The 17,126-nt window shown below is 36.8% G+C and overlaps 1 protein-coding gene and 1 pseudogene across 2 annotated transcripts; one reads left to right on the forward strand and one right to left on the reverse strand.

The window, feature by feature from the left end:
* Nucleotides 1-5,195: 5,195 nt before the first annotated feature.
* On the forward strand, nucleotides 5,196-7,281 carry LOC120286276 (annotated as a pseudogene).
* A 145-nt stretch (nucleotides 7,282-7,426) lies between these two features.
* LOC104418539 (probable 2-oxoglutarate-dependent dioxygenase At3g50210) lies at nucleotides 7,427-12,798 on the reverse strand. 2 transcript variants are annotated; one of them, XR_005546631.1, is made up of 13 exons: nucleotides 12,636-12,798; nucleotides 12,434-12,549; nucleotides 11,667-11,785; nucleotides 10,894-10,957; nucleotides 10,344-10,411; nucleotides 9,699-9,757; nucleotides 9,429-9,594; nucleotides 9,285-9,304; nucleotides 9,155-9,201; nucleotides 8,121-8,201; nucleotides 7,943-8,032; nucleotides 7,675-7,854; nucleotides 7,427-7,644 (listed from the first exon to the last, which is right to left on the reverse strand). XR_005546631.1 is itself a non-coding variant. In XM_010029913.3 (12 exons), exons 1-12 carry the CDS (start codon nucleotides 12,667-12,669, stop codon nucleotides 7,726-7,728), a joined length of 993 nt encoding a protein of 330 aa, XP_010028215.2. In that variant the 5' UTR covers nucleotides 12,670-12,798; the 3' UTR covers nucleotides 7,510-7,725. The 2 variants fall into 2 exon arrangements, 1 of the variants encoding a protein (XP_010028215.2); XM_010029913.3 differs by having other exon boundaries at nucleotides 7,510-7,854.
* Between the last annotated feature and the right edge of the window lie 4,328 nt (nucleotides 12,799-17,126).

Here is a 17,126-nt window from a genome sequence, read left to right on the forward strand (position 1 = left end):
CATACGTAAATCTTCACGTTCTTTGAAAGCTTCGCGTGGCTTCAATGATATGCGGCTTCAGAAAACTAGTGAATCGTGGACATCTAGAGGAGTTGGTTTATGTACGCCTTTTATATTGTGTGTGCCCAAAAGTCAAAGTCTTGACTTTTGGGGCCCACGCAAATAATTCGGCTTCTGCAGGCTTCCGCGGATGAGGAAATTCGTATCTATTCTTATATGTGTGCCCACTAGGCCCCTTTCGGCAACCTTCTGTAGATAAAGAAAACTTTGCTCCCTTTTTTTCTCCTTTATTCTATTATTTCCTCTTTTATAAATCTTCAAGAGTCCAGCGAATTTTCTCATCCAATTTGAAATCTACTTGGGAAATCTTTATCAACAAATTCGGTTTAACAAATTGTTATCCGTATTCAAACTCGAGACATTAATTTAACAATTCTCCACCTTAGTTTGATGTTTGAAGCCAACCTATAGTACTCATCATCCATGTTGTTCTCCCAATGCCCCGACAGACATTCACTCTCCATAGACACCAATAGAGCTCAAGCAAAGCTTGAGCTTCACCAAAGGAACAGTCTTAATCATCATGTCTGCTAGGTTATATGCTGTAACAATCTTTTTAACAACAACATTACCCTTAGCTAAGACATTTCGGATGAAGTGGTACTTGATGTTGATATGCTTTGTTCGCTCGTGATAAACTAGATTATACGCTAAATATATCACACATTGGTTATCACAATGTATATCCACACTTTTCTGTTCTAAGCCAAAGTTCAAGAGCAAACTTTGTAACCATATTACATCATTCGCTATAAAGATTAGTGCTATGTACTCTACCTTAGTCAAAAACAAGACAATGTGATCATGTAAGGAAGATTTCTAACTAACTACACCACCCGCTAATGTAAACATGTACCCTGCTAAAGACCTGTGATTATCCAAGCCACCGTCGTGATCCGAATCTATAAAATCAGTAGTCTCACTACTATTGCTTTCCCTCCGATACATTATACTCACGTTTGTTGTCCCTTTACATATTTGAGGATCCACTTCATAGTTTTCCAACAAACTTTATCAAGACACTTCATATAGCGACTAACCACGCTCACAACTTGTGAAATATCAGGCTTAGTGCATACCATAGCATATATAACACTACCCATGACACTAAAAGAAGGAACATGGGACATATGCTCCTCTTCCTCCTCAGTTTGCAGTGATAATTTATCTGAAATTTTAAAGTGCTTCGCTAAAGGTGTACTTATAGATTTTGCCGATTGCATATTAAAACATGCCACGATCTTCTCAATATATTTTTTCTGAGATAGACGTAAAACTCCTACAGTCCTGTCACGTCAAATCTCCATACCCAATATTTTCTTTGCTGCACCTAAATCTTTCATCTCAAATTCAACATTTAACCGCATCTTCAGCACATCAATATTAGACATATTCTTAACTACTATCAGCATATCATCAACATATAAGAGTAGATAAATCAAAGAACCATTATCCAATTTCCTAAAGTAAACACAGCTATCCATCTAACTTTTTGAATAGTTTTGACTAGCTATAAAAGCATCAAAACGTTTATACCACTACCTAGGAGACTGTTTCAACCCATACAAAGATTTGTTCAATAAGCAAACATGATCTTCCTTACCTGGAATAACAAAAATCTATCCGGTTGCCTCATGTAAATCCGCTCCTCTAACTCATTGTGAAGAAACGTAGTTTTTACATTTAGCTGCTCTAACTCGAGATCCTACGAAGCAATTAAGGCAAGTAAAACACGAATAAAAGTATGTTTTACTATAGGAAAGAACGCCTCATTGTAGTCAATACCCTCACACTGTGTATATCCTTTCGCCACAAGTCTCGCCTTATACCTCGCTATCTTAACATTAGAATGCCCTCTTTTCATTTAAAGACCCATTTAATTCCAACAATCTTTTGGCTTTTTGGTACTTTGACCAGCTCTCATGTCTAATTTCGATGGAGTGATTCCATCTCTTCACTCATAGCCCTTAGCAACTGTGACAACTCCGAATTAGCCATCGCCTCAGAGTAAGATGAAGACTCATCTATCTCCACCTCATCACCTACAGTCAATGTATAAGCAATATATGTATAACCATAACATACCGATGATTTAATTTGTCTTCTCTGTCTATCTATGGCTATAGTGTACTGTAGCTTTGCTAGTTATTTACTATCACTGACTTTAGAAACTGCAGCTTCATCTGTAGTCTCAACTTCTGTTACCTTTGAGGTCTCCAAAGTCTCCACCTGAAGCCTCACCTCACTAACGACACCATGATCTATCTTCTCTACTGGTTGTATCATGGAACTCCTTTATTGAAGCATTGCAGTCTCATCAAAGATCACATCTCTACTGATTAGAAAACCAGGTGATTTTGGATTGATGCACCACAGCTGGTAGCCTTTCACCTCATGTGCATAACCCAAAAATATGCACTTCTCGCTCTCAACTCAAGATTACCATCACTCGCATGAGCATATGCAAGACATCCAAATATACGTAATCGGAAGTAATCAATAGATTTCCCTGACCATACTTTTTCAGGAGTCTTCCACTCGATAGCTGATGATGGAGATCGATTAACAAGGTAACATGTTATGTTCACTGCTTCGGCCCAAAATTCCTTACCAAGTCCTACATGCAAAAACATACATCGAGCATGCTCAAGCAAAGTTTTATTCTTCCGTTCTACCACGCCATTCTATTATAATGTCTCAGGTATTATGCGGTGTCTTACAATACATTCTTTCTCACAAAACTCAGTAAAATATTTACCATAGAACTTCATGCCATTATTGGTTCTTAGGCACTTAATTTGTTTATCTGACTACTTCTCAATCAATACCTTAAATTTCTTGAACCGATCAAACACATCATATTTTTGCTTCGGAAAGTATACTCATACCTTTCTCGAATAATTGTCGATAAAAGTCAGCATATATCGGGCACCTCCTTTTCAAAGAAACCGAAGACGAGCCCTAGACGTCTGAATGAATATATTCAACTCGTCGTTTGGTTGAATGAATAGTTATAGCAAACTTAACTCGGTGCTGCTTCCCAAAGATAGAGTGCTCACATAAGTCCAGCTTTCCTATCTTTTGACCCTTCAACAATCCCCTTTCACTCAACATTGTCACACTTGCCTCACTCATGTGCTCTAAACTTATATGCCATAACTGAGTTAAGTTAGAGTCTGATTTATCTGATGAAACTGCAGTGGTTCTAGTCACGGTCTCTCTAGTAGATAATAGAAAGTATTCACTTTCTTCCCCTTCATCACTATCATGGCAATTCGAGAGATATTCAGTACTCCACCTTTAGCAGTGTACCTACACCCGATGTCATCGAGTGTCCTTAGAGAAATAAGGTTCTTCTTGAGCTCTAATACATGCCTTACATCTGTCAATGTGCACACCACCCCCATTATGCATCCGAATCCAAATTGTCCCTATCCCCACATCCTTATAGACTGCATTATTCTCAAAAGAACTCTACCACCATCTGCAGTCTAGTAAGTAGTAAACCAGTTCTTATGAGGCATCATATGATAAGAACACCTCGAATCTAGCACCCATTCGTCTCCTAACAAAGTAATAGTCACACATAAAACAACTTCTGCATCACTATTGCTCCCCTCGGCAATGTTTGCCACACTACTTGTAGCATTCGACCTATTAGCTTTATTCCTCCACTTTGGACAATCTCTCCTGATATGCCCCTCCTCGTGACACTCAAAGCACTTCACGTGTTCCTTGGACTTTCTATGACGTGATTTCAATTTGCTTTTACCTCTGCTACTACTAAGCCCTCGATGTTGTTCTCTACCTCAAATCATCAATGCTTGTGCTACTCCTTGCCCCATACCATCATCTCGCAACTTTTTCTGCCACTCCTTAGAGAATAAGGCGAACTTTACCTCTTTTGAGGTAATTGTAGTACGCTTCTGCAATAATGAATTAGTAAAGTACTCACATGACTATGTTAAATAGACTAACAATATCATGCCCTATTTTTCATCATCAATTATCTTACTAACATTCTTCAAATCTATCATGAGTTTATTAAATTCATCTAGGTGGGTTCTGATAGATGTACATTTAGTATATCTAAATTGAAACATTTCTTCAACATGTACAAGCGATTGTTCAAACATTTCTTCATATAGTGTGCTTGAAGTTTTGCCCATAATGCTGCGGCATCCTTCTCCTCAACAACCCTATTAAGACCTCATCCGACAAATTTAACAAGATTGTGTTGTTTATTCTTTCCATTAGCTCTACCCTTTCCGAGCTTTCGTTATAATAGCAATCCATTTTCACCATCCAATGCCTTGGCTAAACCTTGGGTTGTCAATAAAGTCCGCATCTTGATGCACCATAACACTCAATTTCAGATTTCTTCTCAGACATAATTGCAATAACAGAGTTTTCTAGATAATAATCAGATAAGCAAAAGCTCCAAATCACAATCAAGAAATCTGATCCCAAGCTCTTATACCAATTGTTGGAATATAATACGCGGAAACAATAGGATTTTGCAATTTATGTTAATGCGAAATCATCAGATAAATATATGAGAAATAATAAGAACACTAGAAATTTACGTGGTTTGGTCTGAGTATAGGTATTTACGTCCACGGGAAGAGCCAGCATCAAATAATCTACTATAATCGAAGAATCAAAGTTTACAATTGTTCACACGCTTGAGTGTTTCCTACACCTAGATTTAATCTCAAACCCAAAGTGTTTATAAATAAACAACTCGCTTTAACATAAACTCACGGCACAAAATTATCGCACGTTCAAGCTCAAAGCAAAACGCTCTACGTATGCCAAAATCAAGAACTCCGCTGTTCGTCTTTGGTCCACATACATAAATCTTCACGTTCCTTTGGAAAGCTTCGCGTGGCTTCAAAAAACTAGCGAATTGTGGACATCCAGAGGCGTTACGTACTCCTTTTATATTGTGTGTGCCTAAAAGTCAAAGTCTTGACTTTTGGGCCCCACGCAAATAATTCGGCTTATTAGGGGTGAGCAGCGGTCTAGGGTCGACCCTGGACCAACCCTGGACCGGCCCAACCCTGCTGGTCCTGGTCCGGTCCCCAAGGGGACTGGGTCGGTCCTTGGTCCTGAAATTTCAGGACCAACACTATATGGGTTGGTCCTCGGTCCTAAGAGTTTTTGGTCGGTCCAACTCTGGACCAACCCTATATATTATATTATATTGTATTGTATTATATTATTTATAATTCTTTTATATATATTCAAACCTAAGTAAAATGTCTGTTATATTATATTATATTGAGATGTTCTATTAATAGCACTAATAATAATTTCAATTTAAAACTTTTGTTGAGTATTAATTATATGTAGTTTGTTTTGTTTTCAGGTGTTTAGAAGTTCAAGTGAATTAACAAGATGTGAAGTTATATATTCATGGTTTATATTAAGTATTTTGACTTTTTATGGTTTAATTGTACTAATGAATTTCAGTTGCACTTTACTTTTCAATTTGTGTCAAATGATAGAAGTTTTTGAAGAGTAGAGTAGTATTGCAGTGGATACAGTGATTTGCTAGTCAAGTGATGTGAAGCTCATGTTTTGGTTGAGTGAACTCTACGTGATTATGAATATTAAAGACATATGATTACAAGAACTTTCCATCTTGTCCCATATCTCGATGAGCGGTTAGTAGGTACAAAATTTTTATTATTGTGTCATCTTAGATTTGCTAAATATGTATTGGTATTTATAGTTTAATTGCACAATGCCGTATTGTCGATGGATGTGTAATTTGAATTTGTAGGTTTGCTTTTTAGGAAGTATAAAAAATAAGACGAAAAAAATTATCGATCGGTCCCGGGTTGACCCTGGAACCGGACCGAACCCATTGGGTCGGTCCGGTCCTTGGTTCCAGACTCAATAGGGTCGGTCCTCGGTCCTAAAATTGGGACCGACACCAAACGGGTTGGTCCTAGGGTTAGGGGGTGGCCCGGACCAACCCGGACCATGCTCACCCCTACGGCTTATGTAGGCTTCCGTGGATAAGGAAATTAGTATATATTCTTATATGTGTGCCCACTAGGCCCCTTTCGGCAAGCTTTCTGCATATAAAGAAAACTTTGCTCCCTTTTTTTTTTCTTTATTCTATTATTTCATCTTTTGTAAATCTTCAAGAATCCAACAAATTTCCTCGTTCAAATTTAAAATCTACTTGGGAAATCTTTATCAACAAATTTAGTTTAACAAATCGTTATCTGAATTCAAAGTCGAGACATTAATTTAACATTCTCAATTATCGTTCTAGGCACCACCAGGCTCACTTTCTTGGATCTCAGGTTCAACAACCTGATTTGGACCGATACCACCGCAAGTATTACCTCTGGACCTTGAAGTTCTCTTTCTCAACAACAAGAAGTTCAATGGGACAATCTCGGAAAATCTCGGTAAAACACCCGTAAGTTATCTCACCCTAGCCAACAAGTTCACATGCCCAATCCCTCGAAGCATAGGGCAAACTTCAAAGTCGTTGCTAGAGGTGCTGTTCCTGAATAACCAATTATCGGGTTGCCTTCCGTATGAGATAGGACTTCTGAAGAAAACCACTACTTTCGACGCCAGTATCAATCAGTTGACTGGTCCCATACCACATTCCTTCGGCTGTCTGCAGCAGATGAATCAGCTAAACTTGTCGTATAGCCATTTATACGGACCAGTTCCTGAGACGGTGTGCATGCTGCCGAAGTTGAGTGCACTAACACTGAACAACAATTACTTCACACAGGTTGGGCCGGAATGCCGGAAGTTGATCTTGAAGAAAAAGCTCGACGTAAGGATGAACTGCATTTTAGGTCTTCCATCACAGAGATCTTTGGCAGAATGTGATGCCTTCTTCTCCAAGAAGGTAAAGTGCCCAAACGAGAGATCAATGAGATATGTCCCCTGCAAGATTAGTCAGTTAAATGCCGAGGATACCTCCAAAGGGTTAGTGACACCTGAGATCGCCCCAGCACCATCACCTTCTTATGCGGCACTCAATAGGAACCGATAGCAAGTAAAGTTATTAGACAGGGTTAAAGCAATTGTCATGTGGCTTCTGCCAGAAAAATAATGGGGCACAGCAGCTTTCTGTACTTAGTTTTTTTAATGTTTGCATCATGCATTGTAACTGCAAGCATGTAAGTTTCTCGTGAATTTAAGTATCATTTGAGTATAGTAAATTAATGTTGTTGAAGTTGTTGATTTGCATAGAGTCGAGTAAACTTTCGTACATCTATTAACTTGACTATCAAGAGACCTGAAAAGATAATATAATCAAACAAAAGAAAAACACAACCTCTCTGTCATCAAACAAGAGAGTGAATAGAAATGGGAAGGACCTTTGTCTAGAAGGACCCTTTGTCTATTAGTACAGTAGTCTCATGGTCAAGTAAACCATGATACACTACAAATTCAAGATCCTGCAAGTGAAAATCCAATAGCCAAAGAATAAAAACAGGATAAATGTAGCACCCACAGTCAACCCCGTTATTAAGGACTTCGGAAGAAATACGTGCAACTATTATTCCATGACTTTACAAATTCAGTATCCACAGCAGAGAGTACAACATTAAGCAATCAAATGCAAAATACATCATTTATGTCAAGCTTAAACTGACAATGGAAGAGATGGGATTTTGTATTTTACTCCACAAAATTTGTTTGGACTTTGCTAACTAAATGCTCTCCATAGCATGCTCTTCCAAACTTCCTGGTTCCACCGGTTCTCCTCACACAGAAATCTAAAGGCTCCACCGGGACATCGAAATTCGGCTGTTTGTAAAACATTAATTAGCGTTGAGAAAAGAACTGGATTCAACAAAAAGAAATGCATAAAGAAGATTCCAGTCAAGAAACTAACCTCATAAAAGTATGCTACACAGACTCGATATCTTGGGCAACTATTAATTACGCGATGCAATGTTGAGTCATATAGGCCATTGGACCAAATCTGCAGTTGTCCAGACCAAAAATTGATTTGCCAATCCAGCACAAAGTCAGAAATGAACATCAAGGAGTCTTCTTCCCCAAGTTCATACCTTAAGCATGTCACCTATGTTGCAAACAAATGTTCCGGGAATAGGAACAGCAGAGATCCACTCACCAGAGAGGTTCTTGACCTTCAAAAACTCACCAAGATCAAAATGAACCTAATAGAGGAGCTATGAAGTTTTGATAAGCAAAATGCATGGCAGGTTTTCACTGAATAAGGTGTAATACTGATTGTAATTTATTACAGAATGTGATCTGATACCATTCAAGATTTAAACCTTCTCACTCATTCTGCATGATCCAACACCAATAGAATGAGATGACAATAACAACAACAAACTAAGCAGAGGATCAATCAAAATGAGTAACATGAGAAATTTATATTGCTGTGGCAACCTATGGGATGACAAAACTTAGGGGCTGTATTTATGACCATGGTTGTGCAGCTGCTCTGAACATTAAAGAAAGTACTTAACAATCAGGATAGATAGACCCAAACATATTCTGATGATCAGATCTAAATCCATTTTCATCAACGTCAATCATCTATTGAGGGCCTCCTTGGTTTGGTCTAAAGAGGATATTCCAAATTCCACTTGGCCATTATTAAATTGACTGCAATCTTTGTATTGGTGGGAACTAGCATGGCATCTAGTTTTCCTTTAATCTAAACCAAACAACTAACTGTTGCATTTACTGCCAAATTCAATATATTAAAAATGTTGTGAAAAATATTATGGCGACTTGAGATGTTACTTAAACGTTCTAAAGAGTGAAGTGTTCCATAATGAAAAGCTAATATCAATTTCTAAAAGTCAAAAGGAGAAGAAAAACAAAAGTTAAAAGCAAAGCCACACCAAATATATACTGCCCTCTGGAATGACCGACAGCCTGGACTAGAAAATGTACTCATACATGTCATCTCGAAATTCAAAGAACAGACTTCTCTAAGGAATTAGCAGAACAATTTGAATCAATTTAATACTTAACTCAGTCTCACTGCTTCTGTAATTACTCTTTAATGATTAAGAACTCATTTAAAATATCAAAATTAAAACATTAAAAAAAATTGCGACTGTACCTGAAGAGCAGTGATGTCATCATCCTGATTCACCAGAGTCAACAAACCTGTAACATAGCATCATAACCAATATATAAACTCACGGTCCTTTATTTCAAGTATGAAATCCTCTAAAGACTCAGAAAGTTACCATAATCAGTGTGCGCTCCGCTGTTTGTTTCATGCACAAGAAGAAAAGAAAGAAAAAACCGCATGAGAGACTACAGTAATGAAGAATTCTAGAGTACAATCATTGACAATGAATTAACTCGCGATGAGAGGACAAATGTATCACCATCCAATGTCATTTTCAGGAGTTCCAAGGCCATTTGCTTTTGATGCACCTGGATAACCAATTATACGCAATACCCAAAATGGATCTCCAGCTCTTTGACCTTCAAATTCATTTGGGGATCCACCTAATGCTAATGCAATACCTCTCATGATCTTTCTTGAAAGTTCTAGGAACAATCAGAATCGTGTGTACAAAGATGATGGATAAGAAAAGTATTGAAAGAAAACCACCAAAAGTACCGACAGAGAACCACTAATCAAGAGTCTATACCAGTGCAAAGGCTAACATATTCCTCCATGATTGGCTTTAAATCTGGAGGATTAACTGGCCTGCATTGGGGACAAAAGCAAAATGCGTTAACACATTCTAGAATAAATCAGCAACATGTAACTCAATCAAAAACAAGGTATCATATACCTGAATGTTAGCAGTGTTAAGAGATTTGCAATGAATTAAATGAAGAGGCTGAGCTTATGGAAAAAATAATATTTATAATTTTCATCTTAGGACTCCATCTCAAGTTTAGTTTGTTAAAAAGTTGAATTCCAGACATATTTACTACTCATATGTGTGTTTCATAGAACAATCTTTATATTACACACTCTTAGAATAAAAGAGCAAGGAACGGCAAAGTGATATATCAACAAGGGACCTAAGTCTATACATAATGGCACTGCCCAAGGCCACTGCCCATTTGCCCAGTTCAGTTTGATGACATTGATATAATGATGAACCTAAGGAAAGCAAGTATGACGAGTACTAAAGTTTCTTATGGTCAATACTTGCTGCTGATGAAGAACAGTTAAAATGGTGCTCTTGTCAGGGTACAACCCTGATCACGCCCCTGATCAGTAAAGGGGCTACAATATAAGACACAGACATGTATCTTAGGTCAGAGTTCTTGATTCAACATACCACTGATTACATCCTTCCATGACCTTGCCAAGATCTCCATACATCCCTTGCCTCACTTCTCTGTAACACTGCTCCATGCACACATCACATTTTAAGTCATTTCAATGGGAGGGAGATAATAACGCAGGAGACAGCAGTGGAATACTATGATAACATCTCAGCATTATCATGCTAATACTTGTGCAGACTCCATATTCAGTGATATGGACCCCCACCTAAAGGACTATATAACTGTGCAATTTGTTGTGGAATAACTTTGGCATAATTTGTACGAGTTTCATGCGGAGAAACTCTGTTTGCTTGAATTAAGGATTGCCTAAAACTTTTACAGATTGAACAGTGCTAATCACAATTTCACTCCACTTCAACGGAGCTTAACAAATTATCCAAGAAAAAAGACACCTCAGAAAACACGGATTCTTATAGTGATTAGAGAACCCTACCATACAGGGACAAGTCATATCATACTAACTGCTACCATAATATATTAATCCCGTACTTAGGGCAAGCATATCTAAACAATAACCAATACATTGGTGAAGCAACCTACGTCAATGGCCTCGTGCATGTCAGGTACACCTTTTGTAATATTTTCACCAACTCTCTGGTATCCCCTGCAAAAAAATGTTAAAAATCACTTTTAAGCTAATTAGCAATTCACTTGAAAACCAGTATAAACTTGCAATATTACAAGATTATAATTTTCCTAGGAATGAGAAAGTGGAAAAATCCTAGAAATACATGTATAGGGAGGTCTACCAACCAGAATCAGATCATGATGCTGAAGAGAGGTTTTGCATGACCATTTGTTTCTGTATACTGGCCAAGCTACTTTACCATCAGAGAGAAATATCATATGGGAATGACAATTGGCAGGTCATTAAATTCCTCAAAGCACCCTTTCCGGAAGCTTATTTTGTTTCACTAATTAAGTAAGCTCTGTATTCCTCACCGCTCACATGTGGAAGGCAAACATTTAGGGCGCTTATTTTTCTACAGGTTCACTATAGGACACGATATTCTTTCTGATTTATTTAAATCAGTGTTTTCTTTGTAATTTGATCCTTCTGTTCATGTTCTACAACAAGCCAAAAATTACTAACAATTCATGGACAACTTGCTGCATAGAAAATCTAAGACAAGAGAACACAGCTTGTCATTCTATTTGATGCTTCCATCCCATGTTCTACAATAAAGTAAAACTTATTAATAATTCATATGCATTTCTGCATATCAAATTTAAGAGAAGAAAACACAGCTAGTGATCGATCTAAAATTGACAATCGCCAAGAGGACACTTCAAGAATGCCAGGGGAGTCTAACCTGTATCCTGCCACTGGAGTCATCTTGATCTTCGACTTCTCTTCATAAGGAAGTTTGAAAAATTCGCGCGTCGAGGTTCTAACCTTTTTAATGAGGGACTCGGGAATACCATGGCCCTTCTGGTCAATGACAAAGTTTACACATTCCCGCATCAATGAAGAATGAATAAGGAAGCACACAATATTCGTGCTTTTTCCCCCGCTGAACTAAAAACAAGATAGTTTTTAACAGCCACATGCTTTTATGTAATTTCTGTGATTGCCATGCCTAAAACTCCATTTGAGTTTTAAGTTCCCATTCCTCACTCTACAAACTCAAGCAAACTCACAAAAACAAGCTCCTGCAATAATGTTGTACTTATTAGCAATGAAAGGGGCCTAATTAAACGACCTTTCACCCTAGAAAACTCAACAAGTCGAGACTGGGTCTATCAGGAGACCAACCCACAATGCATACCAAACATATTTCTTAAAAAAAAAAAAACCATTCAGTACAGCTTATACTGGGAACAGTAACAGCCGAATACGAAAACAAGTTCAGACGCAACCAGGAGTTCACGGGTTCGGCAAAACAAGATAACAAGCACATATTCGCCGACCTCGATGTTATGGACAGCGACCTCATAAATTTCTGCCATCAAATACAGAACCCCACTACAAAGCACTCAGATTGACTTGAAAACCGCTTAGAAAGCTCGCGCTCGGGTTTTCAGCAACTGGGTCGACGCTAAACTGCCCGAAGGAGCGAGTGGGGACAGAGTCACTAACCACGTAGAAGAAACCAGCCTCCCTACAAGCCCGATCCAACTGCCGGACGACTTCAGCCACGCCCGGGTCTTCACCCATGTCCGGATCATCGCATTTGGCCAAGAGGGGACCGATATCTGCAGAACAAAATCCAAACGCAACGGAATGAACGTCGGGTCGATGAGGTTTCGCATCCGATCGATGGAAAGTAAGGAGAAAGTACCGATTAGAGGGATGGATTTAAAGTCGGTAGACATCCTTTCCTATTTTTTCCTGGTGATGCTGATGCGACAAGTTCCGTGAGTTCAATCAAATCATTCGGATTGCTGCCTGAAGAAAGAGGGGCCGGGGATGTCTTGGGGAAAATTGAAAATCAAGTGAGAGGAAAATGACGAGGCATGTTTGTCATGATTCCTAAACAAATTTGACGGAGGCGGCGCTATTTCCATTTCCTACGTGACTATCATCTAATTTTGATCAAAAATAAAAATCAAATTACTCTCGATCATTCAATTGTAATTTAAAGTGATGATTCTGAATTTTATTTATTTATTTTTTGGTTTTTCCGTTTTAATGTAGGATTTAGTTACTAAAAAAGTTTCCATGTATATCAAAAGACACTATTTTTGTTGTTAGATTTACTTTTATAAAATTAGTTATGTCGAAAAGAAAAAATTTCCTAGAAACCTAATTCTTTCTAGATTGTTGAATTTATGGATAAATTGTTGAGTAGAATCTAGAAATAATTTAACAGAGACAATTTTGTTAGCATAATAATTTGTTTATGAATTTTTCTCTTTTGTTGTGCATATATCACTATCAAATCCCATCTTATTGGTATTCTTATATATATTGGGATGATAAGATGATGCAAAAAATAAATAAATAAATTCCTTGAAGATTTTCCAAAATAAAATCACAATTAAATTCTTCAATGTGAGACTTTAAGATAAAATTTAGTTAATAAAATCAAAATGTTGCATGGTCCGAGTGGATAGTTCCCACCCTAGAATTGAGAACCACCTAATAATGATCGATTCCGAAAAATTAAAACCCATAACCACTTGTTGGTTTTATGGATCTACGGGGAACTGGTTCTTGGATGGGTCCATGGAACTAATCGCACCAAGCTTCACACACTCAATTCAACATTTTATAGCAAGCCAAAGTAAAACAAAAAACAAAGAACTTCCATATTCTTAATTGTAAGATCAGTAAAAAGATTGGACTCATATTAAAAGTTGAGAGTTGAGGTTGTGAGTTGATAGACATTGAGCTTAAGAGTCGAGGCTATGACTAAGAGATAGAGAGAAAACTCAGATGAGGTGAGAGTGAGACGAGACAAGCACTCACTTGATGGATGTTGAGCTTCAAATTTAGGGATTTTAGGATTTTCATTTTCTTAAAATTTTATTTTCGTCGGAAATTTATTTAAAAATTGAATATATATATATATATATATATATATATATATATATATATATATATATATAAATTACTAGTCCGATTTGAGTGGTGGTTCCACACCTACAATCGAGAATTGGATAGATACCCACTAGTTCCAAAAAATGGAACTAAGAATTAGATTGATTCCGAGCAATTCTCAATTCTTTTGCATACCACCACCCATGATAGCAATGTGGCACTAATTTTAAATTCATGCAATTTGATCCCCTAAGTTTTTTATTCTGCCCTCAGTTACTATAAAAAAAAAAAAAATCTTACTAGTAATCTAAATTTCTGAAATGAAGTCTTTCCCTCAAACATTATGAATATGACCGTCAAATAGCTTATAGGGCATCGTTGATTTAACCAAAAAGTGTACACATAGTGTTTGTGCCACATTTGCAAACACAAGTAAAAAAAAAAAAAAAACCAAGAAGATATTAGAGGGGGGGATTACACTCTTTGTTGGTAAGTAGCCACTAACGACCCTCGTTAGGCATAATTATGTTCTCGCGAACCCTGTGCTAGCTATAAAGAGTCATAAGTGATTTTCATCCTATTAGATATACTTCAATTTCCACTTTGATCGAATTACTCTTTCCTTTGATAACTAATGAATATCTCATTGCTTGTATTATTAGAGATAATTAGGATATTATTCTTGATTCTCCATATCTCTTGGAATTATATTATATTATATATATTTCCCTTGATTGTGCATGTCCCTCAGTGATTATAAACGATGTCATCATTATCTTGTTTCTTTAGATATTCATAAAAAAATTTTAGGCTCATGTACATTTAGTTATAACACATTGGAATATAATGAAATTACACTATTTTTTCTTCTTCATTATTCTTATCTTGGTATTTGCGCTCAGTGCACACTTAGAAGACACTTCTTATCTCATGTCTTTCTTTTTTTCAATAACTATTAACATATTTGTCAACATTGTCCATATAGCCCGATAGCCACCTTAGCTTGTTTAGTTGTCTTGTAGTCTACACAACAGCCACGACAACACACAACAATCGTGTAAATAGCCACGACAACATCAGTCGATTCTTTCTTTAGCACACCAAATTGCTTTGGCATTCCATCTAGGATTTTTCGTTTTGGATCTTTTCTCCAAACTCTAGTTGATTTCTTCTGAGTCACCATGAGTTTGGGCGATGTTAGAATTGATTATGATTTCCCCTTGATTCTCCACACCTCTCAAGATTACACATACATCTCCCTTAATTGTGTCTATCCCTAATTAACTATATAAATAAGCCCATATACTCTCCATTATAGCATACCAAAATACATAGAAATTACACAAATTACATTACTCTTGTCTTAGTATTAGAGTCAATTGTTGATTAGTGGTCCATTCTCAATTTATAGGTATTTGACGAATATCTCAAAGAAGAAATCTTGTGACAGGAAAATAGACCAAGGATGAAGGTAGATATTATGGTATGGTAACATGGTCCCAATGGCAGATATTAGGGTATGGTAACATGGTCCCACTAGCAGTTTTCGTGGTTTGGTCCAAAGAAAAAGACCAAAGATGAAGATGTGCTTTAGAGATTCAGCTTGTAAAATGTTGGTGCAGAAGGATACTTAAATTAGAAGAAAGTAGACCTAACAATGAGCTCTCAAGTGAGGGGAAATTGTTAAGATGAATGTGTAAATTATGTAATAAAAGTCTTATATCAAAAAATTAGTGTAGTGTAGAATAGTTAATATATTAGAATTGGCATAACATTGGCTTAAGTTTTTTGAGTGAAGATGTCCTACTAAATATTTTGGCAGGCTCACTTGTACTTTCACTCGGCGATTTCCCTTGATGAAGGAATTAGATATTTGATGTGCCATACATTGCTTGATCATGAGGTTTGTATGCTCTTTATATTCAGGTAATCTCTTTATACCTATTAACTTAAGTTTTTGGGTTAAACTTTCTGGCATATATTAATATATATCGCAAAGACATATTTTCTGATATCTTGAAAAAAAAAAATGTAACATTCACCTCGTGCTTCGAAGAAATTTTAATCTCTAGAATTCTCTTGATTTGTTATAAAAAAAAATATAGTCAAATATCTTTTTCTATGAGAATTTCCGTACCAACAACCCACATTTTGAAAATCAAAATCTGACATCTAGTGTGTTGAGTGTTGTGGCTAGTGATATAACCTAAAGAGAATAAATTTTCTAGTGAAGTTGGCTACTTTTTGCGAAATTGAGTAGAAACAAGTTTTTATGTGCAGGAACAGTCTAGAAATGAGCTAAAACTACATGTGTGTTGCTTTTATCAAGTAAATAAAATAGCAAGTATAGTGAGATAAAAATAAATCCATGCAAGTTGATAGCGGTTTAGACTGTATAAGACTACGTCCAACCTTCCAAACTAATAGGCATAAAAAAAGAAGAAGATAGAATTTACTAGTAGCTCTTGAGATGTTAGATATGTAACTTGCATTGCTTGTAACCAAAGTTGGTGGATCACACTACCATAAATACAGTTATGTCACAACCTACCTTTTCCATTTGAAGACAAAAAGATATAGGTTTAGAGTTAATACCTAAAAGGCATGTATACAACCCTTGATTGGGCACATGCTCTCCAAAGTTCATACTTTGCGCGACATTGAGGAATTCAAATGTCAAGTCAAATTGACGCTTTAAGGATTTTCCAATGAGTCACCACTAGTCTACTAGGGTCTACTAGAAATCAAAGACATGGGAGTATACCTTACTTCATACACAACGAGAGAATCTAGGGTCGGAGACTTGGCTACATTAATTGATCAACTAGCGCTCTTTTGATACCTAGGGGGAGCAAAAGGAACCACCTGGACTAGACCAAACTGGCTAGTTCGTCTAGTCCAGGTGATCTCAAGGGGCACTCTTCCAATTTTATGAATTTTTCTAGAATATTATTTTCTTGAATATTTGTCAAAAAAAAGTTTCAGATTGCCTAGTATTCTGCCAATTAGTAATCCAAATTTCAAGACTTTTATTAAATGAGAGAGAGATCCACTAGGGTAAAAATCGTATAGACGCAACATATAAAAGAGGAAGAAATGCTTTCTTTTTTACCATTATCTCATTCAGCCTTATTTTTTCTTTTTTCGGCAAAGCCTTATGTGCCTAGTCTATTCTTTTTTTTTTATACCTATACCCTTTCCTTTTTCATGGATATAAATTCCTCATATTTTCATACCTAGGATTTGTTGGTCTGGTTCTCAATTCCTCATATTTTCATACCTTGTGACA

Source organism: Eucalyptus grandis, chromosome 9 (assembly GCF_016545825.1).
Source record: "Eucalyptus grandis isolate ANBG69807.140 chromosome 9, ASM1654582v1, whole genome shotgun sequence".
NCBI lineage: Eukaryota > Viridiplantae > Streptophyta > Magnoliopsida > Myrtales > Myrtaceae > Eucalyptus > Eucalyptus grandis.

Excerpts from the sequence above, each read along its gene's own strand:
- LOC104418539 (XM_010029913.3), bottom strand. The coding sequence starts at position 12,669 with ATGTCTACCGACTTTAAATCCATCCCTCTAATCG. Across the intron at positions 9,305-9,428 it reads CCTGAAAATGACATTGGATG|CGGAGCGCACACTGATTATG; the intron begins GTGATACATTTG and ends TGAAACAAACAG. Across the intron at positions 8,202-9,154 it reads ATGACATCACTGCTCTTCAG|GTCAAGAACCTCTCTGGTGA; the intron begins GTACAGTCGCAA and ends GAGTTTTTGAAG.